At 49.6% G+C, this 15,903-nt stretch overlaps 1 protein-coding gene across 4 annotated transcripts; it reads left to right on the forward strand.

Moving 5' to 3' along the window:
• Nucleotides 1-463: 463 nt before the first annotated feature.
• mmp23bb (matrix metallopeptidase 23bb) lies at nt 464-11,524 on the forward strand. 4 transcript variants are annotated; one of them, XM_061782163.1, is made up of 10 exons: nt 464-542; nt 3,133-5,533; nt 6,468-6,565; nt 6,671-6,837; nt 7,424-7,483; nt 7,695-7,862; nt 7,935-8,099; nt 8,257-8,367; nt 8,447-8,570; nt 10,416-11,524. In XM_061782163.1, the coding sequence occupies exons 2-10, from the start codon at nt 5,477-5,479 to the stop codon at nt 10,606-10,608; spliced, it is 1,143 nt and encodes a 380-aa protein (XP_061638147.1). In that variant the 5' UTR covers nt 464-542; nt 3,133-5,476; the 3' UTR covers nt 10,609-11,524. The 4 variants fall into 4 exon arrangements, with proteins under 4 accessions (XP_061638147.1, XP_061638148.1, XP_061638149.1 ...); XM_061782164.1 differs by having other exon boundaries at nt 6,671-6,804; XM_061782165.1 differs by lacking the exon at nt 7,424-7,483.
• The last annotated feature ends 4,379 nt before the right edge of the window (nt 11,525-15,903 follow it).

The following is a 15,903-nucleotide window of genomic DNA, read 5'->3' on the forward strand; positions in this document are numbered from 1 at the left end:
TTTTCACAATATTTTCTTGATTTAGAGTGTGGCTGTTTTTATGGCCTTTTTATTTGTCTCGATCACCTTGAGTTATTCCGAATTGTTGGTGCATAGTAAAACTACATATATTTGGCTTACATGAGATTGCTCTCGATTTGTGAATATGGAATTTGCCAAGTGGACAAAGGCTTGAGAGCATTCTCTCAAGATGTCTTGTAGGGGCAAGAAGATGACTTCTCGAATAGCAAACTAGTGTTAGAAGTATTAAACAGTCCTGATTAATTTTCAGTCCAGAATAATTGGGCAATGGGACATTGATCAAATAAGTGATTTATGGTGTCTTTTTCAATTTGACGTCGAGAGCATTTTCTCGATGAATTTGCATAGAAACGAGTTGCAAAAAGTCGAATTTAGGAAGGCTTTTATTGTATAATTTTCCTCTGGGGAAGGTGGTGTTTGTCCATCAGTGCAGCAGGGGGCGCCACCGACCGCGCTCTCTTACCGGAAGGGCGGGAGGAGACGATGGCGGCGGCGGCGGCGGCGGCGGCGTTCCACGCAGCGTAAGGACAAACTCGCAACAATTTCCACGGTTTAAATATATATATATATATATATAATATATTTGTTTGTTTGTTGTCTTCGTGCTCGTGTCCGACCGAGCTCGCGCGAGTCCCACTGCAGTAAGGCTGCGACGATGACGTCACCGTCCACCGGCGTCCACGTTTCAAAGCTAATGTTGACAATGTAGATTTTTTTGTTCGGGGTACATTTCAACAACGCCTTTCTGGCAGCTCCTCGTGACATTTGGAGGGAGCGCAATGGCGACGAGGCAAACTGAATGTCGAATATCTGCAACGACATTTCGGCTAGGACAAATGACGTCACTTGCAGTCACGTGTACGGGGTTCGTCATTAGAGTGATCAACAATTCAGCTGCAAATATCTGCTAGTGAATTACGGCTATCTGCAACAAAATTGTAGTAATCAGTAAGAGGCGTTTTTAGACCTTTTTTTTGGGGGGCTCTAATATGAACCCTGGCACCATTAAGGTCGAATTTAGGAAGGCTAGAGAGATTTTAAAAAAGTGTTTCACACGACCTAGAAGAGTGGAATACTAAATAATACTTTGTTGAAACAAAAATCGAGGCCGCCCCCCGTTGTCTGAAAAACGGTTTACTCGACCTGCACAGAGAAATCCGTTGCCTTCTTCAACACACATTATCATTATCAGTCCTCATTTTTGCTGCACTTCACGGTAGCCCACTATTGATGCTGTTAGGTGGGCATTAACTGACGTTCTTTAGGTGGTCAGACAGTACCACTGTCCTCTGTTCAAATTGGAAATGGGAAATTCCCACATTTAGGTATGACCTGAATGCAGCGTATTTCACTGATTTGAAACTTCAAGACAGCCCCCAAAAAAGGGTTAGCGGGCGCTTTTGAAACGTCGGCTTAATGAAACGGCCGAGCGGCCCTCGCCGACTGCTCTCGTCCGGGTCGAGCCGCCCTGAGCCGTTGTCGTTCTTTTCAAACTCATCGACTCGTCTGCCGTCAATCGCGACGTGGCCGCAGTGCAAAACGTTCGACCGCGTCATTGTCGTCGCGTTTGTCTTCGTACGTGCACTAGTGGAGAGCTGGAAAATGGCAACATTTGGAATGGGCTTCGTTCGTCATCACGTCAGCTTTCAACTCACACGCGAAGTCACCAAGTCTGCGTCAGGCCACACCCACACGCCGATTCCCATATTTGGCAGAAGGGTTAACCGCTTGATCGGCCCACCCATCCATCCATTTTCTGAGCCGCTTCTCCTCACGCGGGTCGCGGGCGTGCTGGAGCCTATCCCGGCTATCAGCGGGCAGGAGGCGGGGTACGCCCTGAACTGCTTGCCAGCCAATCGCAGGGCACATACAAACAAACAAGCATCCGCACTCATTCACATTCACACCTACGGGCAATTTAGAGTCGTCAATTAACCTAGCATGCATGTTTTGGGATGTAGGAGGAAAGCGGAGTGCCCGGAGAAAAGCCACGCAGGCACGGGGAGAACATGCAAACGCCACACAGGCCGGGCCGGGGATTGAACCCGGGTCCTCAGAACTGTGAGGCAGACGCTCTAAAAACACATCATGAATAAAATAACTTTTATTGCTCCCTTAATACTTACAACAAGATATATATTGTTGAATTACAGATAGAACATTTGACTGTTTAAATATTTTGTCCTTGAGTATTTGTCTCACTTTACAACAGAAAAAGTCTTTCGGGGAGAATTAGGCGTGCCGCGATCAGGGTTTTACGCTGCCGATTCTGATACCGATCATCCGTGAGCGAGATCTGCCGATCGCTCCCAGTACCGTTCGCATGGTCTCGTCCACGAGTGAGGGAAGAACGGAACGGGAGATCGCCAGGCGGATCGGTGCGGCGTCTGCAGTGATGCGGACTTTGTATCGATCCGGCGTGGTGAAGGACCAGCTAAGCCGAAAGGCGAAGCTCTCTGTTTACCGGTCGATCTCCGTTCCTCCCCTCACCTGTGTTCACGAGCTGCGGGCCGTGACCGAAAGAACGAGACCCCGGATACGAGCGGCCGAAATGAGTTTCCTCCGCCGGGTGTCCGGGCTCTCCCTTAGAGATCGGGTGAGAAGCTCGGTCATCCGGGAAGATCTCGGAATAGAGCCGCTGCTCCTCCGCATCGAGAGGAGCCAGATGAGGTGTTCCGGGCACGTCCCGCCGGGAGGAGACCCCGGGGACGACCCGGGACACGCCGGAGAGACTACGTCCTCCGGCTGGCCCGGGAACGCCTCGGGATCCCCCCGGAAGAGCTGGATGAAGTGGCTCGGGAGTGGCAAGTCTGGGCGTCGCTGCTAAAGCTACTGCCCCCGCGACCCGACCTCTGATAAGCGAAAATGGATGGATGGATGGAACTTGAACTCGGATGCTCAAATTTGGATTTATTGCCCAGCCTTGCGCGACACTGCACACATTCTCCGCAGGGCGCGGGTGATCGGGAATGAAAAGCGTCGACAGACGAGCGCAGATTGCACGTTTTCCACGTAAACGGCCTGTTCGATCGGAGCACCGCTAGGAGAATGTTTGGTTGAATTTCGTTACGGTCGGGGGCTAATCGCCTTCCTCGTCGTCTTCCTCTCCAGGATGTGCGACAAAAAGACGAGCGCCGCGCACGCGGCTTCTGCGCCCAGACACGTGACCGGACGAGAACGTCCAAGGATCTCGTGATTGACGACCGACGGCGTCGACGGGAAGTGTGCCAGGTTACCATGACGACAACCGTAAAGACAACGCTGCTGCTCTGTGGTTTTTTTAGGTTTTGATTTTTGTGAACTGAATGAGAAAATCGAAACCTAAAGAAAAAAACGGCGCTGACGGCAACGACTCTTTTTTTCTTGTCGGCCATCGATAAAGTCGGCGTGTGTGAAACGAGTGTGCGCCTGCGTGTTTGTTGACTCCCGGAGACGGACGAGGTCAAAGTTGAGCGGGTCTGTGGCTCACCGCGGTGAGAAAAGTCACAAACGTGCTCGATGACTTCACTTTCGAGCGCCTCCCGGTCTCCGTGACAACCAGACGCCCGGCTGCCAAAACACCACACGCTGCCTTTCACACACACACGCACGCTCGCTCGGTGTGTGTGTTAGCGCTCATTAAATATTCATCCTTCAGCTGTTTGAAAGTTGCTGGCAGCCCAACGCCACTCGCCGCATTTAAAGCGGCCTTTGACTTCCCGAAAGGAACATTTGGACGTCGTCGACGTCACATTTGGAATTTGGGCGGGAATCTTTTTGCAGTTGTTACTCCTTTTTTGCGTGACACATTGCTCGAGCTCTATCTGCGATGCGGGGGGGTTGCCGTTCGGGTTTGTCACGACGGATGTTTGCAATTCAGTTGCGGACGTACGCGACTCAATTGCAAATATCTGCAAGTCCGCTTTGAGATATGTGCAAGACCGGTTTGACCAGTTGGTTGCGTCCGATATAATCTTCAACTTCAAACTTGATTTAAAAATTTGGATTGAAATTGAGGCCGGTTGAAAATATTTTGTCACCGTCACGTTTCCCAAAGTGGACTTGCGCAGATGTTCAATCGTGTGCCGGATATCCGTGCTTGCTTTTCCAGATTTGACGCGACCGATTTTTATTTTCTTTTGTTGTCCTGCGATATGAGCAAAAATTTAAGATACGGGTGCGTTGCAGACGCCCACCGCTAGATGGCGCCAATACACTCGGCGACGATTCGCCAATCGAAGGGGAAGAAGGCCCAAATATTAGTTACGCTGGTGTTTTGTATTTGCGTTTCCCGCGTTTCAAGTTTCGCACGTGGCAAATTAGTTTTTATTGCGTGTTTTTCTGTAGCACATCACAGTCGAGTGCAATTTTTCTTGAAAAACGTTGAAATACACATTTGGGGGCTAAAATGGTTTCATTACATTCACACTCATTTCAATGGGGAAAGGTGACTTGAGATACGAGCGCGATGACAGAACAAATTCAACTCGCATTTGAAGGCACGAGTATATCTGCAGTTAAATTCAACAGAAGTTGAAGGCATAACACTGGGTTGACAAATGTCTGAATGGGAAAACGTCAGGTTTTGATGGCAAGTTGCTCACAGTTGGTTTATCAAATGTTGCAAACTTGGCTTACTGTGAATTGAATGGAACGTTACGGCATCATTGTTCAAAATTCAGGGCATGGTTATTTGAAATAGCGGTAGCAAAATGTAACAAAAACGTGGCCCGAGTTCAAGAAGTTGACCTGATTGAGCAAAACCGACGGGTCTTCCGATCTTGGCCTTGCGGGGGCGTACGCTTAGCGAAATGAGGGATTGAAGATATCTGTTATGTCGTTCCCATTAGTCGCAATTCATTTACAGATATTTCGAGTGTGAAAACCCCGATGATGAAAGATGTTAATGGATGGAGCTTTCCCTTGCCCACCGGGGCCCCCCTCTGGAGGCGGGGCTCGAAGGCGAGCGCCGGCACCCGTGGGGCTCGAAAGGGTAGCGAGACCCGACCTCGGATAAGCGCTAGAAATTGGATGAATGGATGAGAGTGAAAATCGGGACTGTTCTACAATATTAAGTCCTGGTAGTCAAACTTAGCGCTTGCCACCGACCGACTGCGCCACGGTCGGCGATGACGTCGTAGGGACTCTGCCATCAAAGCAGGAGAGTGCAGGTCACATGACCAGCGGCCACGCTCGAACCGGTCGAACCCGAGCGCCTGTCAGCAGAAACGTCCCGAGGTTCGTTGGTGGCGTCAGCACAACTTCCGCATTGACACTTGAGTGGGGGGGCGCACGAAGAGTTAAGTTTGGGGCTGACCTGGCCTCGCCCCTTTGCGACTTCGCACACACACGCTTCACCTAAAAGTCGCACCCACACACGCGCGCGCTCACTTGAAAGCGGAAAGCAGATGCGCGAAAGTGATAAAATCTCCAATTGATTGATCGCTGCGTGGCACGTACCCGACTGTGTGACGTCATGGAGGTCCGCTTGCTGCTGCTGCTGCTGATGATGATGATGATGATGACGTCACAGGTCAGTCTCGTCTTGGCCGAGTTTGTGTGTGGTCAAAAAAAAAAAAGTGTTGTCATGAATAGGAGCATTTAAGGTCCATACACTAGTGCACTCTTTGTCCTTTCTGGTGGAAAACCTCCTGTTTCTAGTGAGGCAAAACTGCACTAGTTGACAACTAGTTGTGTGCTCCTAGTAGCTACTACGAGTGAGTCCAGGGTTGGGAGGGTCACTTTAAAAATATATTCCGTTGCCTGTTAAAAAATGTAGTTAGTAACATAATCCAAGTAGCATAATATTAAAGCAATGTAACTGGATTACTTTTAATTATTTTGAATGACTCCAACACCAAATATCCTAAAAATTGACCAGATCAATTCAAAATCAATACAGTATATATTTGTATTTATGGCGGCACGGTGGACGACTGGCTACAGCGTCTGCCTCACAGTTCTGAGGACCGGGGTTCAATCCCCGGCCCCGCCTGTGTGGCGTTTGCATGTTCTCCCCGTGCCTGCGCGGCTTTTCTCCGGGCACTCCGCTTTCCTCCCACATCCCAAAAACATGCACGGTAGGTTCATTGACGACTCTAAATTGCCCGTAGGTGTGAATGTGAGTGCCAATGGTTGTTTGTTCATATGTGCCCTGCGATTGGCTGGCGACCAGTTCAGGGTGTACCCCGCCTCTCCCCCCAAGAGAGCTGGGATAGGCTCCGGCATGCCCGCGACCCGTGTGAGGAGAAGCGGAACGGAAGATGAATGAATGACTGAATGGATTGGGCAGGACATGCCGATGGAATAAATGCTCAAACGGCGGGTTGCCATGTCAGCCTAACTTGCAAGTTGCTCACTTCCTGTAGGGGGCAGCATGGCTCTATGTTCATTTGAGTGGATGGAGGCGTGGGAGCGGCCTCTAGCGGCCACCGGAGGAAGTGCATGATGATGTCACGCTGTTGCAGGTGTTTGCCGTTAGCGCGTCATCACACCACCGCGTTAGCAAGCGCTACACCATCAACCCGCTGGGACACAAGTGGACGCACCGAAACATCACGTACAGGTGGCGCCAGCGGGTTAGCGCGCTGAGCTAACACCGCACACACGCCCATTAATTCGCTCGCTCACGTCTACTGTAGCCGCTGAAATACTGTGCGTGCGTTTGTAGACTGGAGTCGTTTCCGAACACGCTGAGCGCCGACGCCACCAGGAAGGCGCTCGGCGCGGCCTTCTCCAAATGGAGCGACGTGTCGCCGCTCAGCTTCACCGAGGTCCACGGATGCGCCGCAGACATCAGCATCGGTACCAAGGAAGTCGACAAATGCGCGTGTGGCGGTGAGTGAGTGTGTACATAGCGTGAGTACACTCGCTCACTGACACACGCACACTTAAATACATGTGTGTGTGTGTGTGCGCTTCTGGTCGTTGGTAAATGGACTGCACTTACTATATCGCGCTTCATCTACACCAGGTGTGTCAACGTCAAATTCGCGGTTGGCCAAAATAAAAAATTGGGCCAAACTCAATATTGGATGAAAAATCACTGCCATGTGCGTGTTTCCCTTCTCTCCAGAAATGTAGCGTTAAAGTTTACCATATGACAACAAACTTCAATTTTGAATCTGGAAAAAACTCACTTTCATATTATAAACACGAGAAATCCAATTTGCGATAAAAGACATCCGTGGTATTTGTTTGTTGTTTTGCATTTAAATAGATAATTCTGTCTCTCCATCTTCGATTTATTTATCTCCAACTCCCTTTCTTTTTCATGTAAATCTTTTTTCATAGGCCAACAGCAAAACAACCCAAAGAATAAGAATGTCCTTCAATAAAAAGCCAAACTTCAAACTAACAACAGTCCCTGCCGAGGAGTTGATAAAGGGCATTTAAAAAACAAAACATTAATTCTTTGTTACAGGCACGTTGCTCCGCACACGACAAGCAGGTCCGTCTGTCCGTCTGTCCGTCTTTGACTTGAGTGAGCAGACAAGCCGCCGCCCACCTGCCTTGGAAGTGAACCGTTTTCCATCCGTCGTTTGGCCATTTTTGGGAAGCGGAAGTGTCGATTTGCTCGAGGAGGCCGGCAGCATAGTTGCTAACGACTGATGGGCCGACACACGAGCAAAGCATTCTGGGATTTGTAATATTAGTGATGACATAGTGAATGTGTGTGCGTGTGCGCGTGTTAGGTTTCTATGCGTTCAACCACTCGGACTGCCGGTCGTCGCCCCTGCATCCGTGTTTCGACGGCGTCAATGGCGAGCTGGCTCACGCGTTCCTCCCGCCGCGCGGCGAGATCCACTTCGACAAGCACGAGTTGTGGATCGTCGGGAGGTCAAGGTTCAGCTGGAAACGAGGTAAACGCGCGCCGGCGGGCGCGACCGACGGCGGACGCGACGCACGCTTGACCTTGTGCGCGTGCGCTTCAGGGGTGTGGCTCAACGACCTGGTCCAGGTGGCGGCTCACGAGATCGGCCACGCGCTGGGCCTGTGGCACTCGGGCGACCCGCGCGCCCTCATGCACCCCAACGCCACCTTCACGGGCCAGCGCGACATCGGCCGTGACGACGTCGCGGGCATTCGGAGGCTCTACGGTCAGACCGGCGCGTGCGTGCACTGTGTGTGCGTGTGCGTGAGTGCCTTCGTGTGTGTGTGAAATTGTGTGAGTGTGGCATGTGTGTGAGTGGTGTGTGCGTATCCGTGTGCATCTGTGGGAGCGTGCGTGTTAACGGCGTGCGTTGCGGTCATCAGGCTGCGTGGACGAGAAGCGTGCGTGCGCGTCGTGGGCCGGCTCGGGTTTGTGCGAGCGTCGCAAGCGGTTCATGAAGAAGAAGTGCCCGCGCAGCTGCCAATTGTGCTTCGGTGAGTCCGGCGCCCCTACCCCGATCCCGTCCCCACCCCCGCGACCCCCCTCACTCCGCCGTCCCGACCTTCCTTCTAGAGCCTCCGGAAGCCGCGGCCACGCCGACGCCGCCCCCCAACGTCCGGGTGAAGGTGGTCCCGCGGGGGAAGGTGGTGGGCTTCCGCTGCGGCACCAAGAACCCGCGATCGCCACCTAGAGTCAGGTCAGCGTACCCGCACGGCACCCGACTAAAACCGGATGCCCACCCAAACCCGTTCGGACGACCGGGGCCACCGCTCCCTCGGCCCCACTCTTGCACGCCACTGCGTGTTCTGGAGGTCTTTCATTCGACTGAGGAGCCCCTTCAAGCCGCCACCCCCCGCCCCCCAAAATAAAAAATACATTTTAAATACAGAAAACAGCCCTCTATAATACTGAGCTTTGTATAAAAAATAAAAAAAAACTATTAAACAGTATGAAACCGGTAATGCATTATGATTTCATCTTCTTCTCCTATGGGCTTGTGCCGTTAGGGGTCGCCACAGCGCGTCATCCTTTTCCATGTCAGCCTATCTCCTGCATCCTCCTCTCCAACACCAACTGCCATCATGTCTTCCCTCACGACATCCATCAACCTTCTCTTTGGTCTTCCTCTACCGCTCTTGCCTGGCAGCTCCATCCTCATCATCCTTCCACCAATATACTCACTATTTCTCCTCTGGACGTGTCCAAACCATCCAAGTCTGCTCTCTCTAACTTTGTCTCCAAAACATCGAACCTTGGCTGTCCCTCTGATGAGCTCATTTCTAATTTTATCCAACCTGGTCACTCCGAGAGCGAACCTCAACATCTTCATTTCCGCCACCTCAGTGCTGATCCCTGATGCAGTCCCACCTCCACCTTAAATTCGTCTGTCACACCTACAGCACACCTCACCGCTCACCTCATCATATCCTGTTTGGGCTTTGCCCCACGTCGCATCTCAATGTATTCCTTTTGCCTCTCCTCGGTCCTCTCAGTGTCCCACTTCTTCTTAGCTAACCTTTTTCCTTGTATGATTTCCTGTACTGTGCTTCTACCTCCGCTCTTGTAGGTCACCCTATGTTCCTGACTCTTCTGGAAAAAAGTGTTCACTTCAGCCATTTGCATCCTTTTTGCAAAGTCTACCACCATTTGTCCCTCCAAGTTCCTTTCCTGGAAGCCGTACTTACCCATCACTTCTTCATCACCCCTATTTCCTTCACCAACATGTCCATTACAATCTGCACCAATCACGACTCTCTCTCTGTCTGGGATGCTCACAACTACTTCGTCTAGCTCCTTCCAGAATTCCTCTTTCACCTCTAGGTCACATCCTACCTGTGGGGCATAGCCACTAATCACATTACACATAACACCCTCAATTTCAATTTTCAGTCTCACCACTCTATCTGATACTCTTTTCACCTCCAAGACATTCTTAGCCAACTCCTCCTTTAAAATAACCCCTCCTCCATTTCTCTTCCCATCTACACCATGGTCAAATAATGTCAACCCTGCCCCTAAACTTCTCACCTTACTGCCTTTCCACCTGGTCTCCTGGACACACAATATATCAACCTTTCTCCTCATCATCATGTCAACAAACTCCGGAGATTTTCCTGTCATAGTCCCAGCATTCAAAGTCCCCACATTCAGTTCTAGGCTTTGTGCTTTCCTCTTCTCTTTCTGACGAAGAACCCGCTTTCCACCTCTTCTTCTTCGACTTCGACCCACAGTAGCTGAATTTCCACCGGCGCCCTGCAGGTTGACGGCGCCGGTGGCAGACGTTGTTAACCCGGGCCACGACCGATCCGGTATGGAATTCTTTAGATGAATACTTATATTTGTTCGGCAAAGTTTTAAGCCGGATGCCGGTCCTGACGCAACCCTCTGCATTTATCCGGGCTTGGGTTTGCGCCGGCTTGTGCCCCCATAGGGCTGCATTAATGCATTATGATTTAATGCTGCTATCCAATTCATTGTGCTGCTCCTTCTGGTGCCGCTTACCCCGGTTACCGTGACGACACACGTACGCTTGTGTCCTCAGCTGGTACAAAGACGGCGAGCGCATCGCGGCTTCTGTCCCGGGCCACATCGCGCTCAAAGGTCACGATCTCCGCATCGTGGCCAATGAGTTCAACGAGGGCGTGTACACCTGTCGCCTCCATCGCCACGGCGACGCCGCGGCCGCCGATTCCTGGCGCGTCCGACTCCGGACCCCGGACAACCGCGACAGCTGACCGAGGACGATGATGTCGTCGCTCACCGCCGCCGTCATCGAGTCCCAAGATGATTGATTTGAAAACGCTCCAAAGGGACAAAACTATTTGAGGACTTTTAATGATTATTATGAATGTGTAAAAAATTGACTGTGAAATTTTGAAGAAACGTTGGCACAGGAATGAGCTGAACAGTTTTAAAGCGCCCCAAAAACTTGCAAGAGTCAGCAGGCCCATTCCAAATTTCCATGGAAATGTTCTATTTTTAAATGAAAGAAAGTGCTGAACCTGTTGTGAGCATGGAAGCTAAGATCAAGATCATGTCTAAAAACTGCTATCTAAACAAATGCCTGCTAGCTGAGCTCGCTCAATGTTCTGGAAGCTTCACTTTACTTTTACAACAATTACTTTGTAATCATTCATTGTTGTTACACTTAACTGATAACATATAAATTTTAACTTCTTGGTAGTTTTTATTCCAATAAGAATTGTTGCTGAGCGCAGATGAAAGCGCTGGACCTCCTGTTAGCATAGAATCAAATCGAATAGAACTTTATTGTCATTGTCACAGGAACAATGAAAATCAGGATGGACGCTACACAACGTGCTATCGCTTAATTGTTCAGGGGCTCCAGCGAGTTGCCATTCCATCAATTTATTTTGACATGTAGAAAATCAAAATGTACTAAACTATTTCATTAACAAACACTTGCTAGCTTAGATGCTAGCTGGCCTGCTAGCTAAGCTGTTTTGCTGGTCTGGAAGCTTCCTTTGAGTTTTAGAATGATTCTTTTGAATGTACTGTAACTATTGACTATTTAATTCATCCTATTCAATTGTTAGCATCAAAAACGATTTGTCAGCGAAAATGAAAACGCTTAGTGTATTTTTCATGTAATCATTGAATGTTGTAACTGATTAAACTAATCAGACGCGATTCATTTGATCTTGATTGTTTTGTTTTTTTCCAAGTTCGATCTGAGTTGGAAGACAAAAGTGCTGCACTTCTATTTAACATGCAAGCTACGCTAACATCGCGGTCCTCTGATCTTGAGTATTAACAAGCGAACGTCAAATTGTTGACATCTTTTCTAGCCGTTCGGTGGAAAACATTTGGTTGCTGTGGGAACAGCCGTTTCCGTGGAGACCTTTTTGGCTGAGAAACTTTCATTAGAAATGACTGACAAGCACACACAATGAACAACAATGGCGGACCATGAATAATAATCATCGTCTTGATGGCGGGTGCTGCTGACCTTGGTAACGGGGCTGCCGTTTTATTCTCACTTTGAGGTTAAAAAGGTTTGAGTTGAATAAAAGTCACAATTCATCACTAATAGTCAAACGAGTCATCAAGGAATCGCTTGACATCTCAAGCGTGAAACAATTGACAGGGAATGGAAATTCTTTCAAAGTAGAGTCCTGAACAAAACAAATCTTCACAAGCATCTCGTGTATTTCTTGTGTATCGTATTTGAAGCAAAGACACGTGCGTCTCATTCGTTCAGCTCCAATTACCGCCCTCTGGTGGAATATTCGAGCAGTGCATGTATTTCACAGCGCCATATAGTGTGCCATACGTACAGGGCTGGGAGGCTCGGTGGGCGACTGGTTAGCCTCACAGCTCTGAGGACCGGGGTGTGGAGTTTTCACGTTCTCCCCGTGCCTGCGTGGCATTTCTCCGGGCACTCCGGTTTCCTCTCACACCCCAAAAACATGCGTGGTAGGTTGATTGAAGACTCTAAATTGGCCGTGAGTGCGAATGGTTGTTTGTCTCTATGTGCCCTGCGACTGGCGGCACGGTGGACCACTGGTTAGAGCGTCAGCCTCACAGTTCTGAGGACCGGGGTTCAATCCCCGGCCCCGCCTGCGTGGAGTTTGCATGTTCTCCCCGTGCCTGCGTGGGTTTTCTCCGGGCACTCCACTTTCCTCCCACATCCCAAAAACATGCATTAATTGGAGACTCTAAATTGCCCGTAAGTGTGACTGTGAGTGCGAATGGTTGTTTGTTTGTATGTGCCCTGTGATTGGCTGGCAACCAATTCAGGCCTGCCACAGGAGCTGTTGAGGCAGTTCTACACGGCGGTCATCAAATTGGTTCTGTGTTCATTCGTCAGAGTCTGGTTTGGCTCTCATAGACCTGTAACTTCTTCTTTAAGAGGCTCCTCTGTCCTCCACTCGTTACCTGTCTTAATGCCACCTGTTTGAACTCGTTATCAGTATAAAAGACACCTGTCCACAACCACAAACAGTCACACTCCAAACTTCAAAAGGATGCAAATGGCTGCAGTTAACACTTTTTTCCAGAAGAGGCAGGAACATAGGGTGACCTACAAGAGCGGAGGTAGAAGCACGCAGGTGGATTACATCTTGCGCAGACGATGTCATCTGAAGGAGGTTACCGACTGTAAGGTAGTGGTAGGGGAGAGTGTGGCTAGACAGCGAAGAAGATGACTCTGGTGGTGGGGAGGAAGATTAGGAAGACAAAGGCACAGCAGAGAACCATGTGGTGGTGGAAGTTTTTGACCAGCTTGTTCAATAGAATTCTAGCACGTGAGAAGATGCCTGAGGAATGGAGGAAAAGTGTACTGGTGCCCATTTTTAAGAACAAAGGTGATGTGCAGAGCTGTGGCAACTATAGAGGAATAAAGTGGATGAGCCACACAATGAAGTTATGGGAAAGAGTAGTGGAGGCTAGACTCGGGACAGAAGTGAGTATTTGCGAGCAACAGTATGGTTTCATGCCGAGAAAGAGTACCACAGATGCATTATGTGCCTTGAGGATGTTGATGGAAAAGTACAGAGAAGGTCAGAAGGAGCTACAGTGTTTCTTTGTAGATCTAGAGAAAGCCTATGACAGAGTACCCAGAGAGGAACGGTGGTACCGCAAGCGGAAGTCTGGAGTGGCAGAGAAGTATGTTAGAATAATACAGGACGTGTACGAGGGTGTGACAGAAGAATTTAAGGTGGAGGTGGCACTGCATCAGGGATCAGCCCTGAGCCCCTTCCTGTTAGCAGTGGTGATGGATAGGCTGACAGATGAGGTTAGACTGGAATCCCCGTGGACCACGATGTTTGCAGATGACATTGTGATCTGCAGTGAAAGCAGGGAGCAGCTGGAGGAACAGTTAGAAAGATGGAGACAGTGGCACTGAAGAGACAACAGGAAGCAGAGCTGGAGGAAATGAAGATGTTGAGGTTGAGGTTCGCTCTTGGAGTGACCAGGTTGGATAAAATTAGAAATGAGCTCATCAGAGGGACAGCTGAGGTTCCATGTTTTGGAGACAAAGTTAGAGAGAGAGCAGACTCGGATGGTTTGGACACGTCCAGAGGAGAAATAGTGAGTATATTGGTAGAAGGATGATGAGGATGGAGCTGCCAGGCAAGAGCGCTAGAGGAAGACCAAAGAGAAGGTTGATGGATGTCGTGAGGGAAGACATGATAGGGTTACATGGGAAAAGGATGACGCGCTGTGACGATCCCTAACAGGACAAGCCGAAAGGAAAAGAAGAAGAAGAAGATGTCCAAAAAACACACAAGGAATTTGTCTAGTACAACAACAGACGGTCAATTGACAGAGAACACTTTTGAGACATAAAGACATTGACAAAAAAAAAAACAGTCACTGAGCAGTAAAGGGTTGCTCGTTGTCTGGTAATGCCGGTACAAATGTATTCATTTTTAAATGTATTCACTTATTTATTTTTTTTGACAATTGTGCAAAAGATGCAGGGTCCTCTAGCACTTAGAGCAGTTCGAAAGACTAATCTCGCAATAGTCCGGGGCAATGACCATTTGTGCAAAGAGCCGGTGACCGGGATGCGGAGGGTCCGAGAGGATTTTGCACGCTCTTGTCTTAGTTCTGGCAGCGTGCAAGTCCTCAAGGGTGGGTAGGGGGGTACCGACAATCCTTTGTCTGTTGCAGTCAGAGTTTGTCCTTTTTTGTCATCATCAGTACAGTCTTGAGCGTGTTCAGCTCCAGGTTGTGTCGGCCGCACCGCAGCTCCAGCCGCTCCGCTTCCTGTCGATATGCAGACTCGTCACCGTCCTTGATGACGCCGATGACAGTGGTGTCATCTGTAAACTTCAGGAGTTTGACAGCCGGTTGCGTTGAGGTGCAGTCGTTCGTGTAGGGAAAGAAGAGCAGCGGAGAGAGGACACAACCTTGAGGCGCCCTGGTGCTGATGCTGCGCGTGGATGAGGTGGTCTCCCCCAGCCTCACCTGCTGTGTCCTGCCCGTCAGGAAGCTGTAAATCCACTGGCAGATGGCAGGCGAGACGCTGAGCTGGAGAAGCTTGGGGGAAAGGAGTTCAGGGATGATGGTGTTGAACGCTGAGCTGAAGTCCACGAACAGGATCCTCGCGTAGGTCCCTGCACTGTCGAGGTGATTTAGGATGAAGTGCAGTCCCATGTTGACTGCATCATCCGCAGACCTGTTTGCTCGGTAGGCAAACTGCAGGGGGTCCAGCAGGGGACCTGTGATGCTCTTGTGGTGGTCCAGCACGAGACGTTCAAGGGACTTAATGACCACAGATTTCCAGGCGACAGGCCTGTAGTCATTTAGACCCGAGATTGTAGGTTTCTTGGGGACTGGAATGATGGTGGAGCGTTTGAAACAGGATGGTACTTTGCACAGTTCCAGAGATCTATTGAAGATCTGTGTGAAGACTGGAGCGAGCTGGTCCACACAGACTTCGAGGCAGGATGGGGACACATAGTCTGGGCCTGTCGCTTTGTTAATCTTTTGTTGTTTGAAGATGTGTCTCACATCCTATTTGTGGATGGTCAACGCAGAAGTCAGAGGTGTGATTGTGGTCGGTGGTGCGGCCGGGTGGGTGTGGGGTGTGAAAGTGTCCTTTTCAAATCTGCAGTAGAAGGTATTTAAGTTGCTGGCTAGTGTGCTATTGTTCTCACCTTGGGGGGATCGTCGGTTGTAATTGGTCAGCGATGGGAATGCATGCCAGACTGATTTAGAGTCGTTAGTGCTAAACTGTTTTTCCAACTTTGCTGCATGGTTCCTCTTTAGTCAGTTAATTTCTTTAGTCAGCTGGTTTCTACCTCGATTATACAGTGCCCTGTCCCCGCTCTGATATGCGTCCTCCTTAGCTTGGCGAAGCTGCTTCAGTTAGGCAGTGAACCACGACTTGTTGTTGTTGAATGTGCGAAATGATTTTGTTGGTACACAAACCTCTTCACAGAAACTGATATAGGATGTGACAGTGTCCGTATATTCATCCAGGTTGCCAGCTGAATTTTCAAAGACACTCCAGTCTGTGCCGTCTAAACAGCTTTGAAGTTCCAGCTTTGCTTCATTGG

This window comes from Phyllopteryx taeniolatus, chromosome 8, assembly GCF_024500385.1.
Source record: "Phyllopteryx taeniolatus isolate TA_2022b chromosome 8, UOR_Ptae_1.2, whole genome shotgun sequence".
NCBI classification, from domain to species: Eukaryota; Metazoa; Chordata; class Actinopteri; order Syngnathiformes; family Syngnathidae; genus Phyllopteryx; species Phyllopteryx taeniolatus.